This window comes from Macrotis lagotis, chromosome 3 (genome assembly GCF_037893015.1).
Source record: "Macrotis lagotis isolate mMagLag1 chromosome 3, bilby.v1.9.chrom.fasta, whole genome shotgun sequence".
In the NCBI taxonomy this organism is placed as follows: Eukaryota; Metazoa; Chordata; class Mammalia; order Peramelemorphia; family Peramelidae; genus Macrotis; species Macrotis lagotis.
In genome coordinates this window covers 207,114,871-207,141,934 of record NC_133660.1, presented here as the reverse complement: position 1 = coordinate 207,141,934, position 27,064 = coordinate 207,114,871, and the positions used below count along the sequence as shown (strand labels likewise).

At 34.6% G+C, this 27,064-nt stretch overlaps 1 protein-coding gene across 2 annotated transcripts in view; it reads right to left on the bottom strand.

The window, feature by feature from the left end:
- The window catches only part of BOD1L1 (biorientation of chromosomes in cell division 1 like 1), a 79,476-nt gene that overhangs the window by 19,512 nt on the left and 32,900 nt on the right, over nucleotides 1-27,064 (bottom strand). The window contains exons 11-20 of one of the 2 annotated variants that reach the window (XM_074229778.1): nucleotides 24,463-24,527; nucleotides 22,769-22,853; nucleotides 14,182-14,225; nucleotides 13,119-13,209; nucleotides 12,038-12,114; nucleotides 11,246-11,330; nucleotides 7,363-7,433; nucleotides 6,004-6,085; nucleotides 5,575-5,648; nucleotides 97-172 (exon numbers count right to left, since the gene is read on the bottom strand). In XM_074229778.1, coding sequence (XP_074085879.1) covers nucleotides 97-172; nucleotides 5,575-5,648; nucleotides 6,004-6,085; nucleotides 7,363-7,433; nucleotides 11,246-11,330; nucleotides 12,038-12,114; nucleotides 13,119-13,209; nucleotides 14,182-14,225; nucleotides 22,769-22,853; nucleotides 24,463-24,527 — 750 coding nt within the window. Of the gene's footprint in view, nucleotides 1-96; nucleotides 5,649-6,003; nucleotides 6,086-7,362; nucleotides 7,434-11,245; nucleotides 11,331-12,037; nucleotides 12,115-13,118; nucleotides 13,210-14,181; nucleotides 14,226-22,768; nucleotides 22,854-24,462; nucleotides 24,528-27,064 lie in introns of both variants that reach the window. The other variant, XR_012477078.1, reaches the window with a different exon arrangement.

The following is a 27,064-nucleotide window of genomic DNA, read 5'->3' as shown; positions in this document are numbered from 1 at the left end:
AATTAAAAGCTAATTTAGAAAATAAAGTTGCATCATTCTATGACTGTCTGAAAATATAACAAATAATTTAACTGTTTAAAATAAATTAGTACTTACTAATTTTTACTGTTGCTTCTATAGGGTATTTACGAGGTCTTCCTCTTTTCCTTTTAACTATTACAGGATGGTCTTCCTAAAGGAGGAACAAAGAAATATCTATAGTAATACTTTCAAAATCATTTTTTTCTAACTACTGATCCAATAGTTAATTAGATATTAAAAAGGAAAATGATCAGAAGGACTCATCTAAGAGGATAAAAAACACTTGTAGGACCTTTAACATTGCCAAATTTTGACTACTGTTAAAGTCAAACATGACCAAAACTTATCTACTGGTATGAGAAATGTATTTTGTTTTTAAACAAAGGACTAACTACTGACAAAGTTGATGACTTAATGGATACTGTAATATGGAGGGATCATGGATACTGCATAAGGCTTGACCTACAAGTAGGTTTAATCAGATTAAGTTACAGAAATAGTGTAATTAATGGAAGGGACTAAAGCTCTCTGTTTTAATAATTTATTCAATTTGTTTGGCTAAATTTTGATTATACTGACTTGCTTGAATGCTCTTGATTTAAGAAGGTTGAAATTACAAGTATTTCCCAACATACTGTAACTAAGTACATTCAGAGCAAATAAAAGACAGTAATGCGATTGACCTATAAACCCTATGCCCATAATACCAATGGTACAAAGGAGTTTTACTGTTATTTTGTAGAGTTCACAGCACTTAGCTGCACAGATTTTACTGAGGTGAATGAATGGTGCCAAAAACTGGTGAAAAATAACAGCCTTTTTTGGTCACTACTTCAAGATGTCTTCATAAGAATTTATCAATTATTTTTTCTAGATGCCAGGTCCTAGAAATACCACTTTTTGGGAACATAGTGGGTTGTATTAAATCTTTAAATTATCTTTATAAGTCCATCTTTACTATGTCCTTATCACTGTGATTAATCTTGTGGTGGTTTAACAAATTAGAACTAGAACACTCATGTTAACATTTTTTCATATCATGTCTTCTTTTTTGAAAATATAGCCTGTCACTTTTTTTATTTTGAATTTTTTCAAAGAATTTTCCCCCTATCTTGCTTCCCTCCCCCTACCCACCACAGAAGGCAGTCTGTTAGTCTTTACATTGTTCCCAGGTATATATATTGATCTAAGTTGAATGTGATGAGAGAGAAATCATATCCCTAAGGAGGAAAAATAAAGTATTGTGCCTGATTGTTGCACTAATGGAATGAGCAAGTTCATCCATGTTGGTCATCACCCCCATGTTGCTGCCAGGGTACACAATGTTCCTTTGGTTCTGCTAATCTTGCTTGGCATCAGTCCATGCAAATCTTTTGGGGCTTCCCTGAATTCCCACCCCTCCTGGCTTCTAACAGAACAATAGTATTCCATCCCATACATATACCACAGTTTGCTAAGCCATTCCCCAATTGAAGGACATTTATGTTAATTTCCAATTCTTTGCCACCACAAACAGGGCTGCTATATATTTTTGTACAAGTGATGTTTTTCTTTTTTACATTACTAAAATATTCTTGTTCAAGAGTAAACAATGCCCCCCCCAAAATATAGACCTCATGAGAAATAAAGAAAAGGGGGAAAAATATGTTTCAGTCTGTGTTCTGATACTATCAGCTCTTGTCTCCAGTGGATCACATTCTTTATAAGTCCATCATAGAAGTTACTTCAATAATTTTGCACTGTTGCTATTGCTGATTGTAATTCCCTCCACCTATTCCACCCCACTACCATATATTATATTTTCTCTCTCCTTTCACTCTGTCCCTCTTCTAAAATGTGCTATAGGGTGACTGAGTAGCACAGGAGCCTGATTACCTGCCTTGGGGCCAAGAGGCCCTGAGCCCACAGACTACCCCTGAGACCCAGCAACCACTTGGCCCTGTGGTCCTGGACAGGCCACCCAATCCCAGCCCCTTGCAAGAAATAAAAAAGAAAATGTGTTACATCTGACTGTTCTCTTTTATGATCTACCCTCTCCTCTATCACCTACATCACCCCCCTTTCCCCCTTCTCTCCTTTTTACTCTAGATGTCTACACCCTATTGAGTATGTATGCTGTTTCCTCTCAGTCATTTCTGATGGGAGTGAAGGTTCCCTCATTCCCCCTTGTCTTACCCCCTTCTATGTCATTCGCAAAAGCTCATTATGAAAAAAAAATTAAAAAAGCTTTTATATAAAATATGTTAGTCTATTCCACCTCTTCTTTCTCTTACTCCCAGTGCATTTCCCTTTTAGCCATTAACTCCATTTTTACAATATATTATATATCTTCGGATTCAGCTCTCTCCTGTGCTTCATCTATAAAAGCTCCTTCTGCCTGCTCTATTAAATGAGAAGTTTCATATGAGTATTATCACTGTCATTTTTCTATGCGGAATACATGCAGTTCATCATCATTAAGTCCCTTACATTTTACTCCTCTCCTCCACTCTCTATGCTTCACCCGAGTCCTGTAGTTGAAGGTCAAACTTTCTGTTCAGCTCTGGTTGTTTCAACAGGAACATTTGAAATTCCCCTGGTTCACTGAAAATCCATCTCTTCCCTGGAAGAGGATACTCAGTTTTGCTGGGTAGTTGATTCCCATTCCAACCTCTTTTGCCTTCTGGAATATTACATTCCAAACCCTATGAACCCTTATGCTGCTAAGTCCTGTGTGATTCTGACTGCAGCTCCGTGATAGTTGAATTGTGTCCTGGCTGCTTGCAGTGTTTTCTCTTTGACTTGGGAGTTCTGGAACTTGGCCATAATATTCCTGGGGGTTGTTTTTTTGGATCTCTTTCCAGGGGAGATCGGTGGATTCTCTCACCTTCTATTTTGCCCTCTGCTTCTAGGATATCAGGGCAATTTTCCTGTAGGATTTCTTTAAAAATGAGGTCAAGGCTCTTTTCCTGATCATGACTTTCCAAAAGAAAATTTTTAAATTATCTTTCCTGATTCTGTTTTCCAGATCAGTTGTTTTTTCAATGAGATGTTTCACATTTTCTTCTAATTTTTCATTCTTTTGGTGTTGAAATATTATGTCTTGACTTCTTGTAGTCATCAGCTTCCTTTAGCTCCATTCTACATCTGAAGGATGTGTTTTCCTCAAGAGAGCTTTCTTAATCTCCTTTTCCATCTGGCCAATTCTGCCTTTTTTTTCCCCAAGTTTTTTTTTTACAAGGCAATGGGGTTAAGTGGCTTGCTCAAGGCCACACAGTTAGGTAATTATTAAGTGTCTGAGGCAGGATTTCAACTCAGGTACTCCTGACTCCAGGGCCAGTGCTCTATCCACTGCACCACCTAGCCTCTATCCACTGCACCACCTAGCCTCCCCCCCCCCAATTCTGATTTTTGAAGTATTCTTCTCAATAACTTTTTGAACTGTTTTATCCATTTGGTCTATGCTGGTTTTTAAAATGTTATTCTCTTCAGCATTTTTTGAGATTTCTTTGACTAAGCTGCTGACTTCTTTTTCATGTTTTTCCTGCATCTCTCTCATTTCTTTTCCCAATTTTTCTTCTATCTCCCTTACTTGAATTTCAAAATCTTTTTTGAGCTCTGTCACTGCCTGAACCCAACTTCTATTTGTCATGGACTCCAAACTTGTAGAGCTTGCACTTCCTCATTTTCAGATTCAATATTTTGATCCTTCTTGGGATCATAGACAATGTATTTCCCAATGGTGTTCTTTTTTCTGTTTGCTCATTTCTCCAGCCTGTGCCTGGTTTTGGGGTGCTTCCTGAGCTTTTGAGTATTATTGGGATACCCGCTTTGGGGTTTTTGTTGGTACACCCCACTGAGACCTTAATTCCTCCAAGGTTTTATGCTCTCTTGCCTGTGCTTTGATATGTAGATGACCACAGCACTCTCCTCTGCCCTGGAGCTGTGGGGAAGGTCTCTGCTATCTTAGTATGGAAGGTCGAACTGCAACCTGGATCTGAGTGTGGGCAAACAGCAGAGTCCTGCCCCAAGGAGAGCAGAGATATTTTCTGCCTTCTCCCCTGACCCCCTTACCGTCTGTGGGCTGTGCTCTGGAAGTGCAGGCTGGTTCCCCCCAATTCCCACTGCAGGTTCTGCAGTTGGTGCTCCTCACTCCACACTCATTCTTGTGTAGCAGAGTTCCCCTACCACCCCTTCAAGATGTTGCTGTGATCCCTGGGATGGGCTGGGTTGAGCTGCAGCTGGCTTTTTTCCAACCCCTGGTCTTGGTGAAATACACCTTTCCCGTTGAACTTCTAAGTTATCTTGGACTGGGAAAATGAATCACTCAGCCTTTCTCTGGGTTCTGCCCCTCCAAATCTTGGCCAGCATCACAATTTGTCAACTTTTTGGAGTTTTGGGGGAAGGAGTTTCTGGGAAATGCTGCCTTCATGCCGCTACCTTGGCTCTACCCCCGCCGCATATCTTCCCCCGCAAATATCAAACATTTCCTTCAACCTCAGCTACACCCTCTCCCCTTCCAAATATGTTAAAAAATCATTATTAATTAGGTATACTTTAGTCTTAATTTTGGGTAGCTAGTAGCCCGTTAGATAATGTTGGGTTTTGAGTCAGGAAGATTATTTTTCCAGTTATGTGACCTGGGGCAAGTCACTCAACCCTGTTTGCCTCAGGTTCCTCAATTATAAAATAAGTTGGAGAAGGAAAATCAAATTGCTTGGATATCTTTGCCAAGAAACCCCAAATGGGCTCACAAAGAGTCAGACATGACAGAAAAATAACCGAACAACACTAAATTCATAATTTCAGTTTTCTGGGCAGTTGTAGTTTAAATATTCTACCAGACTCCTTCTGAGTATATGGTTGAATAGCATTGAGCTACAGAATTTTGAACTTAATGTAAGTATAGATGCATGACTTTATAATTACAGATTCTGATTTGGTGTGCTATAAAGAATGATTGCAGAGGACCTTATTATACCAAAAAATAAATATTAAAGGCACTTATCTACCAATTGTACCTTAGTCTTAAACCTTATTGATTTAGCAAGGGGTGGTAAGCAATAATAACAATAAAAACTCTGAAATCTGACATGAATGTAATTTACATTTATATGATATCTAATTAATAGTATACAAAGTGTTCTAATAATCATTTCATATATTCAAAAGAACTCTATGAGATGGGAAATGTAAATGGGGCTCAAACAAAAAATGTCTTGCTCAAGATCACAGACCCAACAAAGAGGCAAAGCAAAGAAACAAATCTAGGTTTTCAAATTCAAGTTAGTTTTTTTCCTGACATGCTGTCTCCTTTCTTAATGAAAAAACTTCTCGGGAGGAAAGCTACTTCTATACTAGTCAGTGTCTTACATTTCCTTAAAACTATCTTTTATGAAGACTTAAGCACAGTTCCTTAAAGTGGATGCATAAAAACAAAGTTGTTATTTAGTGCTTTAATTATCTTGAATTGGAGCTATAATATTTGAACATAATTTTTTTTGTATTTATATTCTGTCATTTTCCCATGATAATTACAAATTTTAAAAACCTGACTAAAACAAGACTACTTGCCTCTGGAGATTTTACACTGTCCTCTTCATTCTCCTCTCCCTTTTCATCATTCGCTTCCTTGCTTCTATATTCACCTGTAGAAAAGGCACAAATTCTGTTAATGAACACCAATCACTGCCTCCCTAGCTTACAGAGTTTACAAGCAAAATATCCTATTAATGTCTATTCCCCAGGAAAGGCAATTTAAACTAGCACGATTATGTGTAATAACCAATATAAAAGCAGTTAAGTATTTCCTCTGGGTTTTAAGGAAAAAGATGAGCATAATATCTAAGTAAAACATCTGTTTGTTAAGTAACTTAACAAATGACTAAAGATTACAAAGACTACAAGTTGTGGTAAGAAGTGGTCCACCTGGTATCTTACTGCCTTAGCTACTTTTAAAATAAGTTGGGCTAATTAATTGACCAAGTTTATTTTGTTACTTACCCTTTTCTTCCATGGGCCTTGAAGAAGTAGTGTTTTTAATACTTTCTTGGCATATTTCCTCTGCACCTTCAGAACTATTTTCCTACTCAGAATGTAAAAAACATAAGTGGATGATTTCTTTTTCAAACTTTTTTTTAATCATACTTAATTTCTACTCCATTTCTGATAAATTATAAAAGACATACTACATATAATTATTTCTCCTACTAATACAGCTTTTCAACAATTTTAGCATACTATATAACTGCATTCATCCAGAAAATTGCAGAATCCTAACCTCATTCTATGTCACTTTGCTAGTTGAGCCTTAACTCCATATTTTCAGAATCCAATTAACTGAGGTGGACTATATAGTTGTAAGTCTTTTTATTTCTTCACTTTTGGAGGCTGCTGTAAGTAAGACTAGGTTCAAAACTTAGATAAAACCCTTAGAATACAAAGATCACATAAAAGTTATATGCTACATTGCTCAGTACAAACAGGCACTTAATCTCCCCTTTATTTCCATATACTAGGGAACTGAATCCGGTTAGTCTAATATCAAAATCAGTTTCTATTCCTTAAACATGTGCTAGATGAGGAATGAAAGAAATCATTCAAGAAAACCAAGAGAATTCATAAGATTTATTCTTTCAATTATTTTGAGAGTTTAAAAGTATTGGACTTAAAAAAGTTTTATCAGTTATTTAAAATTCTCTTTAAATTTTTATTTTGTTAATATAAATCATAGTTAAATGATAAATACAAAAGTAAACATACTTTTCAGAAATGGAAATAGAGGGAACAGGTAAAACACTCATGAGAAGGAAATGGGAGGGGGAAAAAAGGGAGGCAGTGTGAGGTTTCATTAGTTCTATTCTGAGAGTTTATGAACAATTCTAACAGCCCAACATCTACTCCATGTCTTTTGTGCATAGTTTGATTACTCTATCCTTTTCCTATAGACCACTGCTGATCATCTTGACAATGGCAGCATTTCTTCATGTTCTCTCCCCCTCACTTTTCCTCTTTCCACCTTTTTTTCCCCTACCAGTTATTTTTAGCAAATAAAAAGTCTTAAAATATTCAAATGATTTATGAAAGTACAATAGCATTGAAGGGAGATTGTCTAATTTAAAATATAGACAACGCTATGTTAAGATTCACTTTCCTAATTTTATTTTCAGTCTCAAATGAGATAATAGCTTGAGCATGTATAACTAAAGAATTGTAAAAAAATCTGTCACCATAAAGTACCTATTTTTATTATATGAAAGTAAAGTGGGCATTAGAATTAAAAAGGAGTATTATAAGAATTCACAGTGATATAATCAGTTGCAAAAAAAAAAAGAGAAAAATAGCATAAGGAGGTAAAAATACCTTTTTAACTTGTAGTTTTGTTTCAGAACACTGACTCTGTACCACTTCTGTGCATGGATCCAGGCCATCATCTATAATTCAGTTTAGATTAAAATTAGAGAAAGATCAACTTCAAGAGACCAATTATAAGAAAAAAAATCATTACTGGTTTAAGTAGGTCAGATATCTTTAAAAAAATCACAATAGAAATATTTCAAAGCTATGAATTATAGTGAAGTTAAAAGTGATGAATACACATATAACTAAATTAGGATTTGAGAACTAAGTATTGGCTTCTAACAACAGTAAAGCAAACTATATATGGGCCACTTGAAGGGAGTTTGTAAAGCCATAATGAATGTCAGTGATCATTCCCAGTAAACGAAAATTAACTTCCAAATTTCTGGAAGCATCAGTCTCATCTCTTGTGACTCTGTGTCAGTCTCAGAATGAATTTGTAATAAATAAAATGTCTTTAACTAGCAAAAGATGTGGTTAAATGTATAGTTTCTTTTCATGTTAAAAATCTTAAAATGTTTGGTCAATACTTGTGGGGATAGCTTTTTCCTAATTCTCTCCATTCAGTTTACAATTGTACAAAAGAACTACTAGGAAAAAAAAAATTACCATAACTTCGGTTATGTAAACAGAAGTTCATATAAAGATAAAATAGTTTTACTCTGAAAGACAGTGACAGGCTACATGGACAGAAAGGAAAGTACATGACATTTTCAATCTTCATTGTTTCTAATTTTGCTTCATATTCAAATAGTTAGTAGCTAGGTAGCACAATGTATTGGGAACCTAGAAAAACTCATCTTCCCGAGTTCAAAACAAGTCAGAGACACTTACTAGCTATATGATACTAGACAAATCACTTAACCCAGTTTGTCTCAATTTCCTCTTCTGAGAAATGAGCTGCAGAAGGAAATGGTAAACCACTCTAGTATGCCAAGAAAACCCGAAGTGAGGACAGAGTCAGACCCAATTGAAATGACTGAAAAACAACAATAAATTTTCATAGGAAAGGTAGGAAAATATGGCTCTGTGTTTTGGAATATCAAACCAAAGGTCTGAGATTAGCCTGGAAAGCCTATATCAAAGGGATTAATTTAGATTACTCATTATGTTTCACAATAGCCTGAACAAAAAGAATCAACAATGCGGGAATTTGTCGCTAATTGCTAATATTCTAGAATGAAAAAACAAAATTCAGTGGGGAATGCTATGACAAAACTGGGATAAAATTCAATATGGACAAATTAGTAGTCCAATTACAGATTAAAAACACTGTAATATAGTATCATGTTTCCAAAGTTTCTTTTTTTCATGAACTTTCAAAAGGAACAACAGAAAATAACAATAAAGTGTTAACCACCAGGGTTAATTTAATATACTACTTTTAAAATTCTTTATTCCTTAAAGTGCTATCAAAGAATTTTTAGTTTGGATTGTGGATCAACACAGTTAGTAAATTTATGTTATTGGGATATGGACATAGGTTACGTGATTGGGTAAGCCACTTATTTGGATTAACTCCCTCACTTGTAAAATAAGAGGGTCAGATTAGACAATCTAGGTTTTTCTCATCTTCACCATTCCACGATTCCAAATATAGAATGAGGAGGGCTGAAAATCAAAGAATTTGGGTCACAAATGGTAAGTTAAATAAAAGCCACTAATTGCAGAGCTTGACAGGATGGTCTGATGGAAAGAGTTAGTCATTTTCATTCTCAATTGGAAGAGCACTTAATTAATGGTAAGAACTGACTGGTATTCAAATATTAACTGGTATGAATGTATGGTAATGTGCTGAGGACCAACTTAATTTAATAATAATGAGAGTTATAGGTAATCAGAAGATCAATAGGATGGTTCATAGATTGGGTTTTATGTCTAAATGGTATATTATATACGAGAATGGAAGAGAAATTATGAAGGCAGAAAATTATTAAAACAGCATTCTTCCTACTTTCTTTTTTCCACAAAAAATAATTTTGTCATGAGTTAAGGGTTAGAAAGAAATTAAAAACTATTTAATTCTAACAAGAATTTCTTCCACAGACATCTTTAACAACTTTTAGTCTTTTCCTGAATAACTCTAAAGAGAAGTCTACTTTATTGCAAGATAGTTTTCCCTACTTTTAGATAGCTCTAATTATTGTTATTTTTTCTAATACAGAACTTTAATCTGCTACTATGTAACTTCTGCCCAATTATCTTAGTTGTTTCACTATTAAGCCAAATAGAATGGTCTAATCCTTCCTCTATAAGAGAAGTCTTAAAATTCTTAGAGTATGTTTTCTCCATTGCCAATTCTTGTCTTCTCTAGGATAACCATGCCCAGTTTCAAGAATAAAGAAGCATGACTTAAAGTTTTTTTAAATAAAACCACCATGTTTCAAGTCCATACCTCTGGATGCTCTCTAATTTCTCAATGGCATGCTTTAGAAGTGAGGCTCAGAACTCAACACAATAGTTCAGATATAGTCTGGCTAGCATTGAGGACAATGAGAGTATTACTATGTTTCAGATAATCTCATTTATTTATTTGTTTGTTTGTTTGTTTTAGGTTTTTGCAAGGCAAATAGGGTTAAGTGGCTTGCCCAAGGCCACACAGCTAGGTAATTTTATTAAGTGTCTGAGACCTGATTTGAACCCAGGTACTCCTGACTCCAGGGCCAGTGCTTTATCCACCACACCACCTAGCCGCCCCTGTTTCAGATAATCTTAAAGAAGATTAAGATTATGTATGACTAGGGAATAAGAAAAACTGGGGAGATTTCATTTGGCCAGAAGTCTTCGGTAACTCAGAAGACTTTGGGAGACTGGGTAAATTCTAAGACTAATCTGGGGCGAGGTGGGGTGGTGGTGGTGGTGGTGGGTGAAGTTCAATTGTAACATAAGAAATGAGGATCTTGGATCTCCTAGGCCAGTATGGAAAAGAATGACACCTTCAAGTCTATATGCAAAGTGAAGAAATGGCTCACATTCATTAATTCTCTGTCCTATTTATCTATCATTTAAATGTGGGGGAATATATTTTAAAGGTTGAAAATGGCTACAGGTTGACCATGTCAAGCAGCAGAGATTAAGATACCTTTAAAGCCCCAAAGATGGCAGCAACTGGGGCAGTGGTAGATAGCAAGAATTCCTCAACCAAATCAAAGAGAACCAGGGAAAAGACATGCTACAGCTAAACATATATATACGGCCACTAGAGAAGATGACATATGGCTGAGTTACTGGACAAACATCAAGAATTGCTGGCCCAAGCTTTAGCTAAGCAGCAGGAGCCTGAAACATGATATTAAAGATCCAAATGCTAGGGTTCACATTTGTCTTTTATTAGTACTGAAGATTATTTGGACTACACAGATTAATGACAATGGAGGACTAGGGGAAGAAATACCTTTCTAGTAACTTCAAGTTCATTTTTCTCTTACAGTATTTACAGTCTTTAAAGTAATATATAAGGCTTTAGTATTATAAAGATCCCTAGTGAGATGGAAGGATTTACTGAAATGTCACAAGGTTACTTATCTAGCTATCTGAAATTTGTTTCTTTTCTGAAATAAGTTCAAAGTTTTAGGATACTAACATAAGTTTGGAGGTCTGAAAAGTCCCTCTGGGAAGGTAGAATTAACTACAAATGAATGAGAATTGGATTGATGACTTATGGGTTACTGTAATTTCTTGGTGGAGTTTTATCTTTTTGGTATGGTAAAATAAGGGCTGTCTTGTAGCTGTTCAGCTGAAATTTTGGGAGATGGAGCCATTTGACAGGGCAAAACAAGCCAGACATATGATTTCGATGAATTCTCCAAGACTGAACTTATATATGCCAGATTTTGGGGTTCAAGTCAATAGAAAATAATAAAACATTTTCATGAATTTCAATTACCAAGTTCATCTTCTGAAAAGGAAGAATGCTTTTTCCTTTTTCTTCTAGGTATATTATTTCCATCTTCTTGGCAAGGAAATTCTATCTGTAATTAAAAAGAAATATGACAACGAGTTAAGAAGATTTGGATCTTGAATCACTGTACTGACATAGCTATATTTTTCCCAACATGTAGATTCTAAAAATGGATTTACTAGAGTTGAAAAAAAAATCTAATGTGAAATTGTCTTCCATATGGCATTTTGAAAAATATGGAGACTTTTTTCATTTCTGAATCTAAATATATCTAAAATAACTAGGTCTGTATTAAGTGAAAATGCCTAAATTATATGCAATAAACCGCCTTGCTATGCAATGTAGGCATAATAAGTCTCAAGTGGTGCAAACCTTTTGAAAGGAACCGAGAATATTATCTTCATTTTACTGAGGAGAAATCTTAGGCTAAACAATTAAGCATCTATTTTAAGGTCTCACAAATAGTGTTAGAATTAGGTGTATTTAAATATGAAAGTAATTTAGAGATTATTGGAAGAACTGCTATATTCAAAATTTCATTTTGTAAATATGTCTGTGTTGGAATGTGCCCTAGACTGTGAGCTATGAGGTCTTCTAATCTTAACTCTGCTCTAAGACTGATGAAACTGTGGACAAGTTGCTTCTTCAGTCTGGGTCTGCTTCTTATCTATTATATCAGAAGAATGAATTAGATGATTAATTTTTTTTCAGTTCTAAAGTTCTATTTAAATTATGACACGAAATTTTCTAAAGTTTCAGTTTAAAGGAATAACTTACCTCTTCCTGAACTTTCACTTCAACAGTCTGACTTTGTACATCTTCTAAGATGTCCTTTTCATTGGCAGGTCTATCTACTGACAATTAAATGTAAAAGTTATTAGTCATTCATTTCAATGATCATTATGAGGTTTGGGAGGCTAAATTAGCCAGTTCTTCAGAATTGAAAATGGAAATAAACTCTCCTTTTATTTATTTATTTTTTAAGCTCTCCTTTTATCAACTCTTGGCATCTTTGTTGGTATCTGGTTCATGTCCATTAGGACTTCAGTTGTTTTGTATGACCTTTTTATGTTTTATTTCATATTGTAGTTATTTGTATTAGTGTCAAAACAGAGATCTACTACTAGACTAAGTAAGGTGACTGAAGAATTATCTACTTTGTACCTTCTCCGGAGGTTAGCATGGTGCCACGCACAAAGTATAAACTTGTTATTTGTTGTTTTGAGAACTGTTCTGTGGCTTCCCAAGTTTGTACCTAATGAAGTTTTTTATTTGAATTTCAAAGTTGCAGAGGATACTGATTTGCAGAATGAAAGACTTCAAGAATATCCAAGAGAACTTACTGCCTCAACTCTACTCAGCCTAGGCTGCACCTCCACCAAAGGTCAGGGCCACAAGCTACAAATGATCTCAAGCAGGGTTGACAGCAGAACATTCTCTTAAACTTCAATCTTGTGGCAAAGAAGATTTTTCTTTCCTCTTGGTACAGTGGGAAGCACCAGTGTTGCTCTTGTTCCTACCTTTCCCTTTCTGTCTTAGTAGGCTTATTTACATGTGTTTTTAGCTAGAACTCTCCTTAACCTGGCCATGGTAGGTAAATGGGTTTCTAAATTTAACTAGTCTCATTTTACTGTGTCCTAATGTAAGCAAAGCCTTTATTTTATATGGTCTATCTTCTCCTGTGCCTTAAACAAGATGTTCTTTATATGGTAGGTTCATGATAAATGTTTGGTACATGGAAAAGCTGCATCTATTTATGGAAAGGCATGAATCTTATATGGTAGTAAAGAAATAAAAAAGTTGACAACCTAGAGAAAACAAGTTTTAATGTGCCATTATTATTTTGAAATTTATTTACCTTTTATTTCATTAATGCTTTCTGAAGGCTTTGTTTTCCTTTCCTTGAAACTGTGAACATCTTCAATTGTTTCCAATTCTGAATTTTCTACCTAAAATAAAAAAATCTAAGCTCATTTAACACATTTCCCAAAGAAGTTAAAATTGAAAACTATTTTAAATAATAACTGTCAATCAATTATAAATTGAAGAGAATATAGTACATATATTTTTTAATCTCAAACAGAACCTCAAGACCTTGGAGCACATGCTATCTTCCTTTTAATAGGTTGATGTAGGAATTTTGTCCAAAGAATTACTCTTAACTGTTTTAAAAAAAAATTTCAGGGGAAACACTGTTTACAGTAAAAAAGTGAAAGTCATTTTTGTTAAACCCTTCTTCAACTATTATTTATTTTATTCTTTACCTTCCAAACCCTGAAGGGTAGAAGTAAGGTCTGTGGATACAATTTCTATTTTTTTAAAACAAGGGAACTGAATTACATGACTTCTATGATGCCTTCTAGCTTTAAAGATACTATGATTTAGCAATCAGCTGCTAATTGTGCAATTTATGTATAATTGTATAATTATGTAATGTATATTGTATAACTGTATAATTTATAAAAGATAACCACAGGACTGATTTTTTAATTTTAAAATTGGATCTTAAACTTGTTTCATGTATTAGAAAGTATATCATGAAAAGTATCTAATTAGTCAATCTGAGTATTTCATTCTTTTACTATAATAACTTTTCAAGACATCAGCCTGAAACCTATAATCAAATCATAATGTAGACTAAAATCCAAAATAACAATGCTATAAAATCAGAATTGTGAATTTACTTAACAAATATTTAATACAACTGGTTTTCATGATATAGAGATAATAAACTAATTCTCAGCTTGGTTGAGTATAGATATACATTTCAGTAATGTGATGTTTAGTAACAAATTTAAAATTTAATATCAGTTGGACATACATTTATTCTTAAGTGATATAAACTCTTAAGATATCTCTACCAATGATGCCAATTGTAAAAAAAATTCCCAACAAGCAGATCCAATACTTTATAAACTTACATTTGTTGACTTATTCTCCAATGCTGTAATTTTCTGTGGTTCAACTGTTCAAAAACAGAATGAAAACATTTTAAGGCAATTCAATATTGTAGCACAAGTTGTAAAGTCACCTTCAATCAATCGATCAGCACTTAATCTATGCTAGACACTGGATAAAAATGGAAAAATTAAACAGTTGATGCCCTCAAGGAGCTTTTATATTCTAGGGGGTGAACATGTACACAGAAGCATATTTAAAAGTAATGGGAGGGGGAGGTACTGATAGTTGACAGGCATCAGAAAAAGATTTTTAACTAGTATAAATATGTCACTAACTCTATATTTTTAGTATAACAACCATAGTTTGTTATCCTAGACAAATTTAAACTGAAATTGTTGATGAACAGAAGCATGAAGGGAAAAGCCAAAACAAAATACCTCAAACAAACAACTTAACAGAATCAAAGAATTAAGATCGAGTCTCAGAAATCATTCAAGGCCAATTCATCTACACAGAAAAGATTTTATAGTTGAAGAAACTGAGACCCAGTATATTTTATATCCTTAAGTTACAATGTACCCTTTTTTCCCTTTGTTTTTTGTCTTTATGTGCCCAGTACCTAGCATAAGTAAGTACTGGGATAGTAGGAAAAGAGATAGAACTAGGTATTTTATTGGAATTTGAGTGGGAGTAAACTGCCAATGTAAGGTGTAAATGTAATAAATGTAGTCTGGCACCTCTTCTGAAACATAATCATTTTAGACAGTTGCCTAAAGTAGTGTCAAACTCAAAAAGGAATAGGATCAAACTTTACATAAGGATCCTTGTGGCTGCACAAACTTAAAAACCACATACTAAAGTTATTTGTATTCTATTATTTTGATTTGTTAGCTATTTCCCAATTACATTTTGACATGATTCTCCATTCAGTGGGGTGGCAATGACCTACTTTGACACCTTTGGTCTAGAGCACTGAGAGATTAAATTACAGGTTTAGTTGCAGCAATCATGTGTTAGAAGTGGGACCTGAACTCATGTCTTCCTGCCAGCTTTCTATCCATGAAACCAGAAATGAACACTTCTCATAATGTTTTTTAAAAAATCAATTGAGAAGTAGGCTGTATTTACTCAAAAGGCAATGATCTATTTATATTCTTTGGAACCTGTACTACTAGACCTGCTGTTCAAGCTCAACAATGACAGAAAAAACATTTTTATCTTTAACAACTTCCTATTACGTAAGTAGATCTTTTTGTGAACTGTACCTTCACATGGTAAAGTGAATTGAACTCACTTTCTCAAAGAAACATTTTAGAAATCCTGAAATCCATCACTGAAACACATCAAATGGATCATCAATTATTATGTATCCTGAAAGACGAACCAATAGCCTCAACATCCTGAAAAATCTGTCATATTTTTGATAAATGACAAACCTCAAATATTTTTGAAATGCTGGCATTTAGGAAAAAATATCATATATCTCATAGTAGTTTTAGTTTGGGATGAGCAAAGGGGGAGCATTGATGGTTTTACATTATTAAATTTGAGATGATTTCCTATTTAAAACCTAATGAAGTTATTTGTTTAACATCCAAATGAGTAGGAAAAAAATGCTTATACCCAATGTCAAGCACTGATAGTTAAGGTTCCTATTAATTTTCTGAAAACAGCTGTCTCCAAGATCATCACAGAAGTCTTACTTACCAAATATGTCTTCATCTCTTTTACCGCTTTGCAGCACTGACTTGCTGACCTTTTTTAGATTATCTCTTTCCTTGACTTCTGAATGATTCATTTTCTTTTGTCACTGACACCACCATTTATCCAATATTCAAATCCTTGGTGTTATCTTTGATTCTTTCCTCTCCCTTAACGCTCCTCTAAATCAGTTACCAACTCTTGGATTTTTTTTTTAAACTTCTATGACATTCCCACTCTCATCATTCAGCCTCCATCATCTAACAACATAAATTGTTATCTTGTAACATAACTTCTGCCTTTTCTTAAATTCAATTTTTTTGGGGGTGTGGAGTTGCAAGGCAGTAGGTTTAAGTGACTTGCCCAAGGTCTTACAGCTAAGTATTAAATGTTGGGGCTGGATTTGGATTCAGGTCCTCTTGATTCCAGAGCCAGTGCTCTATGCACTGTGCCACCTTCCACCTTTACTCCAATTCCTGATAACACAAATCTTTCTTATGCCTAAATCATGAAAATCCCTTACTATCTAAAGTAAAATTTAACCAATTGTGTCTGATATTCAAGATCTTCTACAATCTGGTAAAGCCCTAATTCCCCTATTCTTTTTATCAATTAAACTAACTAAACTTGTGCTGTATTTTTTATCTCTTTGCTGCTGATTCATGGCATTCCCTCCCTTCCTGTTCACCTCTGCCTGAAAAATCCAACTTAAAAGAGATGTCTTCCAGGAAGCCTTCCTTAACCCCTGATCTATCTCTCTCCTTGAATCTCCCACAGCACTTCGGTGTTATCTGTTTTATATATTTTCTTCTATAGTTTTTTTGTTGTTGTTGCTAAAATAGCATATCTACTAGAGAAAGCTTCATGAGGGCAAGAACTAAGATAAACATTATATTCCTAAGGATCTAGCACAGTGTTCTGTACACAGCAGGCACTTCAATGTTTGCTAAACTGAGCTTAAATAATTTAAAACTGCTTTTTGCCTTAAATCTATTTAAACACAAAATAATATTTAATCTTGTGTTGTGGTAAAGACATTAGTCAGGAGAGGTGGTTTCTAGTTGTGGCTCTGTCAAACCAACTGTGTGAAGGACAAGTTACCAAATTTCTCTGGGTATATATTTCATCTTCAGCAAAAGGAGAGGAGCTTGCTGACATCAGAAATTCTTGCTATTTTATGCTTTCCCCTTTGCAGTCTGGTAAAACTGTAATGTTCTCAGAATTTGTGCCTACAGGTAATATATTGCAAGTTGTAATATACTGTGGTGGATTATTATGAAGATCTAGGTCTAAGTGGTCAGATAGGATCAGGACAACTGGAGATGGTTCAGTCTGACTAAGGTGATGTCCATTCAGTGATTGAGGATAGGTGGCAGTTTGTCCTTCATTTTCAAAGAGGCAGAGGAACTAGAGGCAAAATTGTCAAGTCACTGGTTTATAGAGAAAGCAAGGGAGTTCCAGAGAAACATCTATTTTTGTTCCACTGACTATACTGAAGCTTCTGACTATGTGGATCATATCAAAATGGGGCGAGTTCTCAAGGAGATGGGAGTACCAGGGCATCTTGCTTACTTCTTGAGGAATTTGGGTGGGGACCTTAAAGCAACAGCTAGAACCAAACATGTAATAATTGATTGGTTTAAAATTGGAAAAGGAACATGACTTGCAACTAACCCATTTCTTCCTGGTAAGCGGAGAGAGAAGAAATGGAAGCAATCTCAAATTTTATATTCCTGGATTCAAAGATGACTGAAGATGGTGACTGCGGTCATGAAATTAAAAGAAACTTGCTTCTCAGAAGAAAAGCTATGGCAAATCTGGACAGCATACTAAAAAGCAGAGACATTCCCTTGCCAACAAAAGTCTATATAATCAAAGCAATAATTTTTCCAGTAGCAATACACAGCTGTGAGAGTTGGACTACAAGGAAAGTTGAGTGCCACAGAACAGATGCTTTTCAATTGTGTTACTGGAGAAGAGTTCTTTGGATGCAAGATCAAATCAGTCAATATTTAAAGACATTAATTCAGGCTATTCACTAGAAGATCAAATATTGAAAATGAAGCTTGACTACTCTGGTTGAACAAAGAGAAGACAAGGAATCATTGGAAAAGACCCCGATGTTAGGGAAAGACTGAAGGTAAAAGGAAAAGGGGATGGCAGAGGATGAGGAAGGGAGTGTTAGGGGAAAATGAACAAGAACTTCGATAGATTTCTAGAGAAAGGGGAGGAAAGAAGGATCTGGCATGCTCTGGTTCATGGGAAGAGTCAGACAAGACCGAACAACTGACTAAACAACAAAACTTCTATAAGTAGCCAAAAGATCAATTTATGATCTGTTTTCCTTTCCAAGATAAAATTACATCTTTCCAAAATATAAATTTCTAGGTACTTATAATGAAGAAGTTAGGATGAAATGACTGGAAAACTTAAGATAGATAAGAATTCTATTAATGCCAGAGATATACTTTTATTCAAATATTAAATAAATATTAATATAAAAAATCAGTTGTTACTTTTCAAAAAACACCCACTGCAGTTCTTAAATTATGCTAAAAAGTAATTTAGAAAGGATTTAAAACAACTGTAGTAGAATGAAGTTAGTTTCTTCACTTTCTCACTAAAATAATTTTAACAAGGGTAATTATTATCACAAGGGTAGAAACCCAATTAAGGTTCACAGACCATGTCAATTGTAGAACCAGAACTCATCTTTAATTTGGTATAATGAAAATAACTCACTAAACATTAAGAAACTAAACTAAATTAAACTTGTCTGTTTTCTCAACTTACTTCACAAATACCTTGTAATTTTGCTTCAGTTTTTATGACTCAACTCAAATTGTTCTCTTTAAGGTTATCAATGATCACCATCAAATAGTCCCTTATCCTTGTTATCTGGAGAATTTGGCTCTGCTGCCATACTTCCCTGTAGGTATCTTCTCCATGAGTTTTTTTTTAAGAAGTATTTGTAAAAGTAAAACATGAGTTTTACAATTTCCCCTCTAATCTTGCTTCCCTCCTTCCACCCCCCACAGAAGGCAGACTGTTAGTCTTTAAATTGTTTCCATGGTATACACTGATCTAAGTTGACTGTGATGAGAGAGAAATCATATCCTTAAGGAAGAAAAATAAAGTAGAAAAGATAGCAAAATTTTCCCTAAGTTAAAGGTCTTTGTTTAAACTCCACAATTCTTTCTCTGGATACAGATCGTATTCTCCATCACAGATGGCCCAAAATTGTCCCTGACTGTTGTACTGATGGAATGAGCAACTCCATCAAGGTTGATCATAACCCCCATGTTGCTGTTAGGGTGTACAATGTTTTCTGGTTCTGCTCATCTCTTTCAGCATCAGTTCATGCAAATCCCTCCAGGCTTCCCTGAATTCCCATCCCTCCTATACCACAGTTTGTTAATCCATTCCTCAACTGAAGGACATTCACTTAATTTCCAATTCTTTGCCACCACAGAGCTGCTATGAATATTTTTGCACACGTGATGTTTTTAACCCTTTTTCATAATCTCTTCAGGGTACAGACCCAGTAGTGATATTGCTGGATCAAAGGGCATGTACATTTTTGTTGCCCTTTGGGCATAATTCCAGAAAGGCTGGATGAGTTCACAGCTCCACCAATGATGTGTTAGTGTTCCAGATTTCCCACATCCCTTCCAACAATGATCATTGTCCTTTCTGGTCACATTGGCCAGTCTGAGAGGTGTGAGGTGGTACCTCAGAGATGCTTTAATTTGCATTTCTCTAATAAGCTGTATAGTTTAGAAATGAGTCCTTTGTCAGAAATACTAGCTGTAAAAATTCTCAATTTACTACATTTCTTTTGATTTTGGGTTTAGTGGTTTTGTCTGTGCAAAAGCCTTTTAATTTAATGGAATCAAAATTATTTAGTTTGTTTTTAATGATGTTCCCCATCTCTTCCTTGGTTATAAACTGCTTCCCTTTCCATAGATCTGACAGGTAAACTACTCCTTGATCTTTTAGTTTGCTTATAATATTGGTTTTTTATGTCTAGAGCCTGTATCCATTTTGATCTTATCATGTTGTGAGGTGTTGGTCTAATCTAAGTTTCTTCCATACTAATGTCCAATTTTCCCCAGTTTTTATCGAAGAGGGTTTTTATTCCAATAGCTGAACTCTGAGTTTATCATCTCCATGAGTTTTTGTGGGACTGCTCTTTCTTTATTTTCCTACCTGGTAAGATACCTTTCAGTTTACTATGCAGGATTATCATCTACATTCCATCTCTTTGTGGGATATATCCAAGAGCTCTGCTCTCCATACTTACTCTTATATATCTCAATATAGTTCCATGAATTAAAGTATCATCTCTATGTGGGTAACTACCAGCACACACTCTATCTAGGTAGAGTTCACTTCTGATGCCCAATCCTGCATTTCCAATTGCCTCATGGGCACCTCAAATTCTCCAATTCCAAATCAGAATTCATTCACTCCCCCCCCAAATTCTCTCTTTCTAACTCTTTTATTTCTATTGAAATTACCCTTTTTAGACATCCAAATGCACAATCCAAGAGACTTTCATGAACTCATCTCTACTCCAGCCCTCACATCCTAACAATTGCCAGATCTTGTCAATTTTACTTAACATTTTTTACTTTCTGCCCTTTTCCCTCCTATGCTTCCCTCCTCTAATTCAGTTCTTTAACATATCTTGACTCAACTATTGCAATAGCTTCCTCATTGGTTACCCTGCAGTCATTCTCTCCTCTTTCCAATACATGCTCCATGTTGACACCAAATCAATATTCCTAAAGGCCTTACCATACTGTATGCATGTAAGTACGTATGTATATCATAGTAGTATATGTTAAGTATATATAAACAACATTACATATAATTATATATTTAGCATGTGTACACATGCATACATGTACACACATATCTTCATGGTGCAGTCAAATTGATCTTGTCATTCCCTTTATTTCTAGCCTCATGCCTTTCCACAATCTGTCTCCAAGGCTGTGTCCCTTCACAGAATTTCCAGTTTCCTACGAAACTCACTCACGTGTTTTTTCCTATTAGAAGTCTAGCTGAATTCTTCCCTCCCCAGATAAGTGACTTTGTAGATATTCTGTATTTCATTTACAATGTGCACATTATTTTCCCAATAGAATATAAATTCCTTTGGAAGAATGGTGGCTTCATTTGTTATTTTCATCCACACTCCCTGGCACAAACCAAGTACTAAATGTGTTCTGAAGAAATTATAGGTTGCAATAGAAAGACTAAGACCATTCTTCTAAGTGACCCTGACCATTGTTGCAGCCCTTTCCTCTAAATGGATGGCTCTTCTCAGAACCTCTATTAAAAAAGAATATCCAAGCAGCCATGTCTTCATCGCTCTCCACTTCAGACTTTCCTGGATTCCTTCCCAATTTCTTTAGATTGTAAGCCACCTGAAGGTAGGGGCTATTCTTATCACTTATCCCAGAACCTGGCCCAAATTAAGCACTTAAAAAAACTTATTTGAAAACAGCAACTTGTAAGAAAGTACATTAAGGCCAGCATACTGCTTTTCTCAGGGGATGTAGGAAGCTTAAGTACTACAATTTAGTGAGTGAAGAAACTGAAGCCCAAAGAGAATAAATGAACAGGACCTACATCAGCTAGGAAATATCAAAACCAGATTCAAGTCCAGAACTCGAAGTGTTTTTTCTGAGTACTCAGCTGTGCTTAGGCAAAGAGTCACTAAGAATAAGTAAGTGCAATCACTTTAAAAAGTGGACAACAAAGTTCTGTCTCTAACACATAGTGGTGAGATGACTCTATTATATTTTACCTCTCAGGTTAAGCTAACCTTTTTAAGACTCTCCTAACTTTCATTTGTGTTACAGTAGCCCATCTTCATTAGTAGAGGGAGTCTTCTCATTGCAATTTTTCTATATTGATGACATCACAGGATAGTTATCAACTATTACCATTAAAAGAGAAAAATTCTAATTAAAGATTATAATTTGCGGGGGCGGCTAGGTGGCACAGTGTATAGAGCACTGGCCCTGGAGTCAGGAGTACCTGAGTTCAGATCTGGCCTCAGACACTTAATAATTACCTAGTTGTGTGGCCTTGGGCAAGCCACTTAACCCCATTGCCTTGAAAAAATCTAAAAAAAAAAATCTAAAAAAAAGATTATAATTTGCTAGTTTGATCTTAGCTAAATCACACTATTTCTTAATTTAGAAAGTTAACTTCAACAAAATATTAAAACTTTGATCTAAGCTGTTTTTGATGACTATATACTTCCATATTTTGCAGTACCCTCCACCAAGATATCACTAATCCCCAGATATTGCTAATGGCAAATATGGCAATGCTAATAGCAATCAATACAGAATTTGGTCTTTTTCAAACAGTGAACATATGTAGAATATTCTGAATTTTCATTTCTGATACAATTTGCATTATTTGTTCTGTTTTCAGCTCTACCTTTTAGACTAGACGTTGGCAAGTGTAAAAAGAGATAACAATGGATTTTATATATTTAGCACTTTTATTATAGTTTAAAATTTAAAAAACTATTCTTAACTCACTTACAGAACATCAAGCTAATGGTCAGATTTGATCCTTAGGTGTAGATTACTGACCCCAATTTTTGACCTTTGGCTAGGTTGAACAGCTTGTGAAAGAAAAGTCACCATTCCTTTTAGCCATGGTGATATCAAGATATGAAAATCCAATTTTTTTGAAAGAAAGAAAACAAGGTTTTTGATACATAGAATTTAGTAACTGTCCTTGAATTAATTTCAAGTGTAGGATAGAGGTAATTTAGCAGATATACTATTTTGTCCTGGAAGTTTCATCTACCATGGATAAATCTGAATCAAAGGGGGAAAAAGAAAGCAAAACAATTATTATCACAATGAGATTTACCTAGTGCACTTTCTTCTTCTCCATCAAGGCCTTCTGGTACTACTGAAATACACTGATTTTTCTCGTCTTCTGAAGACACAGCAATCTAGAGATCCAATGAATAAAAAGCAAAATAATGCCCAAACAGAAGTACAGTTTAACTGCAGTGAGCACTGTAGTATCAAACAGTGATTCACAACAAATATTTAGTTCATTATTTTAACACATTAAAAAAAACTGGTAATAATATTAATTAAAAATATAAGGAATCTTATACTTAATTATGAAAGAAATTGCTCACCTTGTTTTCCCATGATAATTCATAGAAGAATACGGGTTTTTCTGCTTAGGCCTTAGAATAGAAACTCCCTAACAAGTATAGGATGGCCTTGTGCAGAAATTAAAACAAATTTAAAAATCAACTTTTAAGTGCCCATATCAATGGCTTGATACTCCTAACTGGATTTGGGGAGTTGTTATTTCTGGAAATCCTGAATTATTAGGCCGCTTTATATCTGAAAGGGAGTTGTGTTTTCTGTTACAGGCAATTTCAATAAAAGAGAGGATGATTTCTACTTGTAAAAAATTAAGTACAACAAAGATATATGCCACAAACTATTTAAACACAAGCATATACCCAACCCCATTGGTCCAAATAAAGACTATACATTCCCCTAATCATAGCTTCTAGTATAATCATGTTCTGACTGGCTTTTGTCTGCCTTGCCCCTAGCCTTCTGTAATATTAAGCAGGGGCTAACTGTTATGTAAAGTGTTCTTTCATTCATATCATACTGCCTTTTATATAATTGACATTATTAACAGTACATGTCAGTGGGGCAAATATTAAGATCCTTTTGCTCTTAGCCTTGACTAGGTAAGCTTAGAAAAAAAAAATCACAAAAAACATTGACAGCTTTTTCAAAAATCATCTAGATTTCCTCTTCTAACCTTTATAATTGTCCTATACAAAGAGTCACACTATATAATTTTTTAAAAAGCAAAAAGAGGAAAAGAAAAAAGAAAAACTGATCATATGCTGTGTTCCAAATTAACAGATTCCCTATTTCTATAAAGGTTTGTAGGATTGATGTCTTCTTATATCTCTTCTTTGTTTGAAATTTTGTAACATTCATTTCCAAATGATATATGGTAATTTCTGAAGTACAAATATTTTGTGTTTGTACATTTTGTACATCCTATTTTCCTGGTTCTTCTTACTTCATTAAGCAAAAGTTCTTAAGTCTTTCCTTGCTTCTCCATATTCACTATAAATATATATAATAACATGCATATGTTTTTGATAGCATAGATCTATTTCAATTCATTCATATACCACAATTTGTTTAGCCACTGTCCAATCAATTCTTTGTTGCTACTATAAAAATGCTGCTATTTTGGCATATATATATATATATATATATATATATATATATATATATATATAGAGAGAGAGAGAGAGAGAGAGAGAGAGAGAGAGAGAGAGAGAGAGAGACTTTCTTTTTATTTGTTACTCCCTGGGAAACAAATTTTGTTAAAATGGTAATTTTATACAATTATCTTCAATATATACTGCAACATTTTCTTCTTTCAAATACACACACACACACACACACACACACACACATATGAGGAATAATCTATATTTGGACCAATTTGGTATATGGCAAAATAATGTTACACTATTATTTAGAATAACAGAATCTCCATCATACCTCAGTTTCCAAGTTAGTTTTCTGTTCTAATCCTTCCAAAACATTTGGTAGAGTCTCTCTACTGCCTAATGAAATAGAAAATATTAAACCAATTTAAGAATTTAATTTTGAAATACTTTAAGAAGAAAATAAAAGCAGAAATTATGGCAGTTGGAAAAAACAAATTTGCTTAGTTATCTTTTGTTTTGATACATAGTATTTATAAAGAAAAACATGGGGTGAAAATAGTAATGCTCATATTCATACAATATTTTACAAAATGCTTTCTTCACAACTTTGTAAAGTCAATGGGCACTAGGTAAATGTATTACTTTGACAGTTGAAGACTAAAACTTAGGGCCTTAAGTAACTTGTGCAAAATATAACTATGAAGAAGCAGAGATGACATTTGAACTTAGTCTCTTGACTTCAACTTCACTGTTCTTTTCACTAAACAATGCTATATCAATAAACATTTTGATCTAATATGGTCTGAATTTCTTTTCTAAATCATAGTTGGCATAAGGATGTCATTAAAAATTAGATCACAGATAATGAAAGCTATCCACAGTAAATTTTAGGACCTCAATTTCCCTCATCTAAGGAAATGGCAGATTTGCATGATTTAAAAGGTTCTTTTCAACCCTAAAATTCAACTATACTTTTTATATTCAGAGCAACACTGATGTGATTTTTGCAAGGGGAGTTAATTTTTAAAGGTTCCTAGACAGTCCATGTGAAGAAGGAATTAATTTACAACTTATTTCTCTCACTTTCATATTAACTATAATAACAAAAAAATTTCACTCATTTTAATTTACTATTAAATTCAGCTTTTCGGAATGTGTAGGATGATTAAAAGGAACCAACTAAATTGATCTTTACATAGATGTAAGAAATCTTAATTAACTAAGACTCTACTAATTAAGACAAAGAGTGGTATTAAATATACCACTAAATAATGAAAAGGGGATTCTCTAGGAAAGCAAGAGTGCAAGGTATTTGAGGAAACTGCTTCTAGTACATTAGAAATACTTAAAAAGAAATTTATATGGGTGGCTAGGTGGCTCAGTGCATAGAGCACCGACCCTGGAATCAGGAGTACCTGAGTTCAAATTCGGTCTCAGACACGATAATTACCTAGCTGTGTAGTCTTGGGCAAGCCACTTAACCGCACTGCCTTGTACAAACTTAAAAAAAAATTTATGATTCAGATTATCTTTGCTTTCAATGGCATTTACATGTTAAGTATACATGTTGTATGTTAAGAATAGCATACATACCATCTATACCATCTATAAGCAAACAGCATTGTGATTTGCTATAAAGAAAATTAATCTATTATGTGCCAGTTAGGTGCAGGGGACACATACAAAAATGTGCTTAAAGAGCTTATATTCCTAATTTTGTGAGATAAAGCATTTCACAGATAAATAAACTCATTATACTTAAAAATATGTAAATAGCAACTTGGCAGGGGGAAAACTACCAACTGGAGGAATTCTGAACAGCCCATTGAAGGAGGTAGCCCTTGAGTTGAAGCTCAAAGGATGCCAAGTTGATATTCTAAGAGCTGGAGGTCGGGAAACAATATTGGAGGCCAAGCAGACAGCCTAAACAATGGTATAACAAACTAGCATTTTTAGAGTAGAAAACACCATATACTCTATTGTTTTATCCTCACAACAAATCTGGGAGGTAGATACTCTTTTTATTCCTATCTAACAGAGAATGAAGTTGAAGCAAACAGGTCAAGTGACTCACTTAGGGTCACCTAGTGTCTGCAGATTGATTTGAACTGAGGTGAGAGAGCCTATAATGTAGGGGGATTAACTCTAAGAAGGAGTAAATGAGAAAAACGCACAGTAACCTGGAAAGGGAGACTGGAGCTACATTGTAAAGACAGGAGTTCATATTTGAATATACCAATTGAGGATCTCATCTCTCAATTTTCAATATAGCTATCTGCTATATTCTCTACTCCCCTTCCCTTCTTTTCATCTTAAAACTTAAAAGAGTCCAAAAACTCTACATGTGCTCTTGATATGATCCCTTCCCAGCTCCCTTCAATCATTCCTTTTCCTAATCTTCAAACTTTCCTTATCTACTGGTTCCTTCCCTATTCTCTTTTTTGCAAGGCAAATGGGGTTAAGTGGCTTGCCCAAGGCCACACGGCTAGGTAATTATTAAGTGTCTGAGACCGGATTTGAACCCAGGTACTCCTGACTCCAGGGCCGGTTCTTTATCCACTGCGCCACCTAGCTGCCTCTCCCTTCCCTATTCTCTTTAAAAAAAAATACAAAAAACATCCTCTTTATTTAAAAAAAAAGCCCCCCTCATCCTTTGTAATCTGTTTTTCAATATCAATCAAATGAAATGGTCCTTTTAAAGCTATAACCATATATGGAGATAGTATTTTTTTTAGTTGTTGCAAGGCAATGGGGTTAAGTGGCTTGCCCAAGGCCACACGGCTAGGTAATTATTAAGCGTCTGAGACCAGATTTGAAACCAGGTACTCCTGACTCCAGGGCCATTGCTCTATCCACTATACCACCTAGCTGCCCCAATAGTATTTTTTCAATCAAAAAAAGTTTTATTTTTCTGTTCTGCCATACCAAAAAAG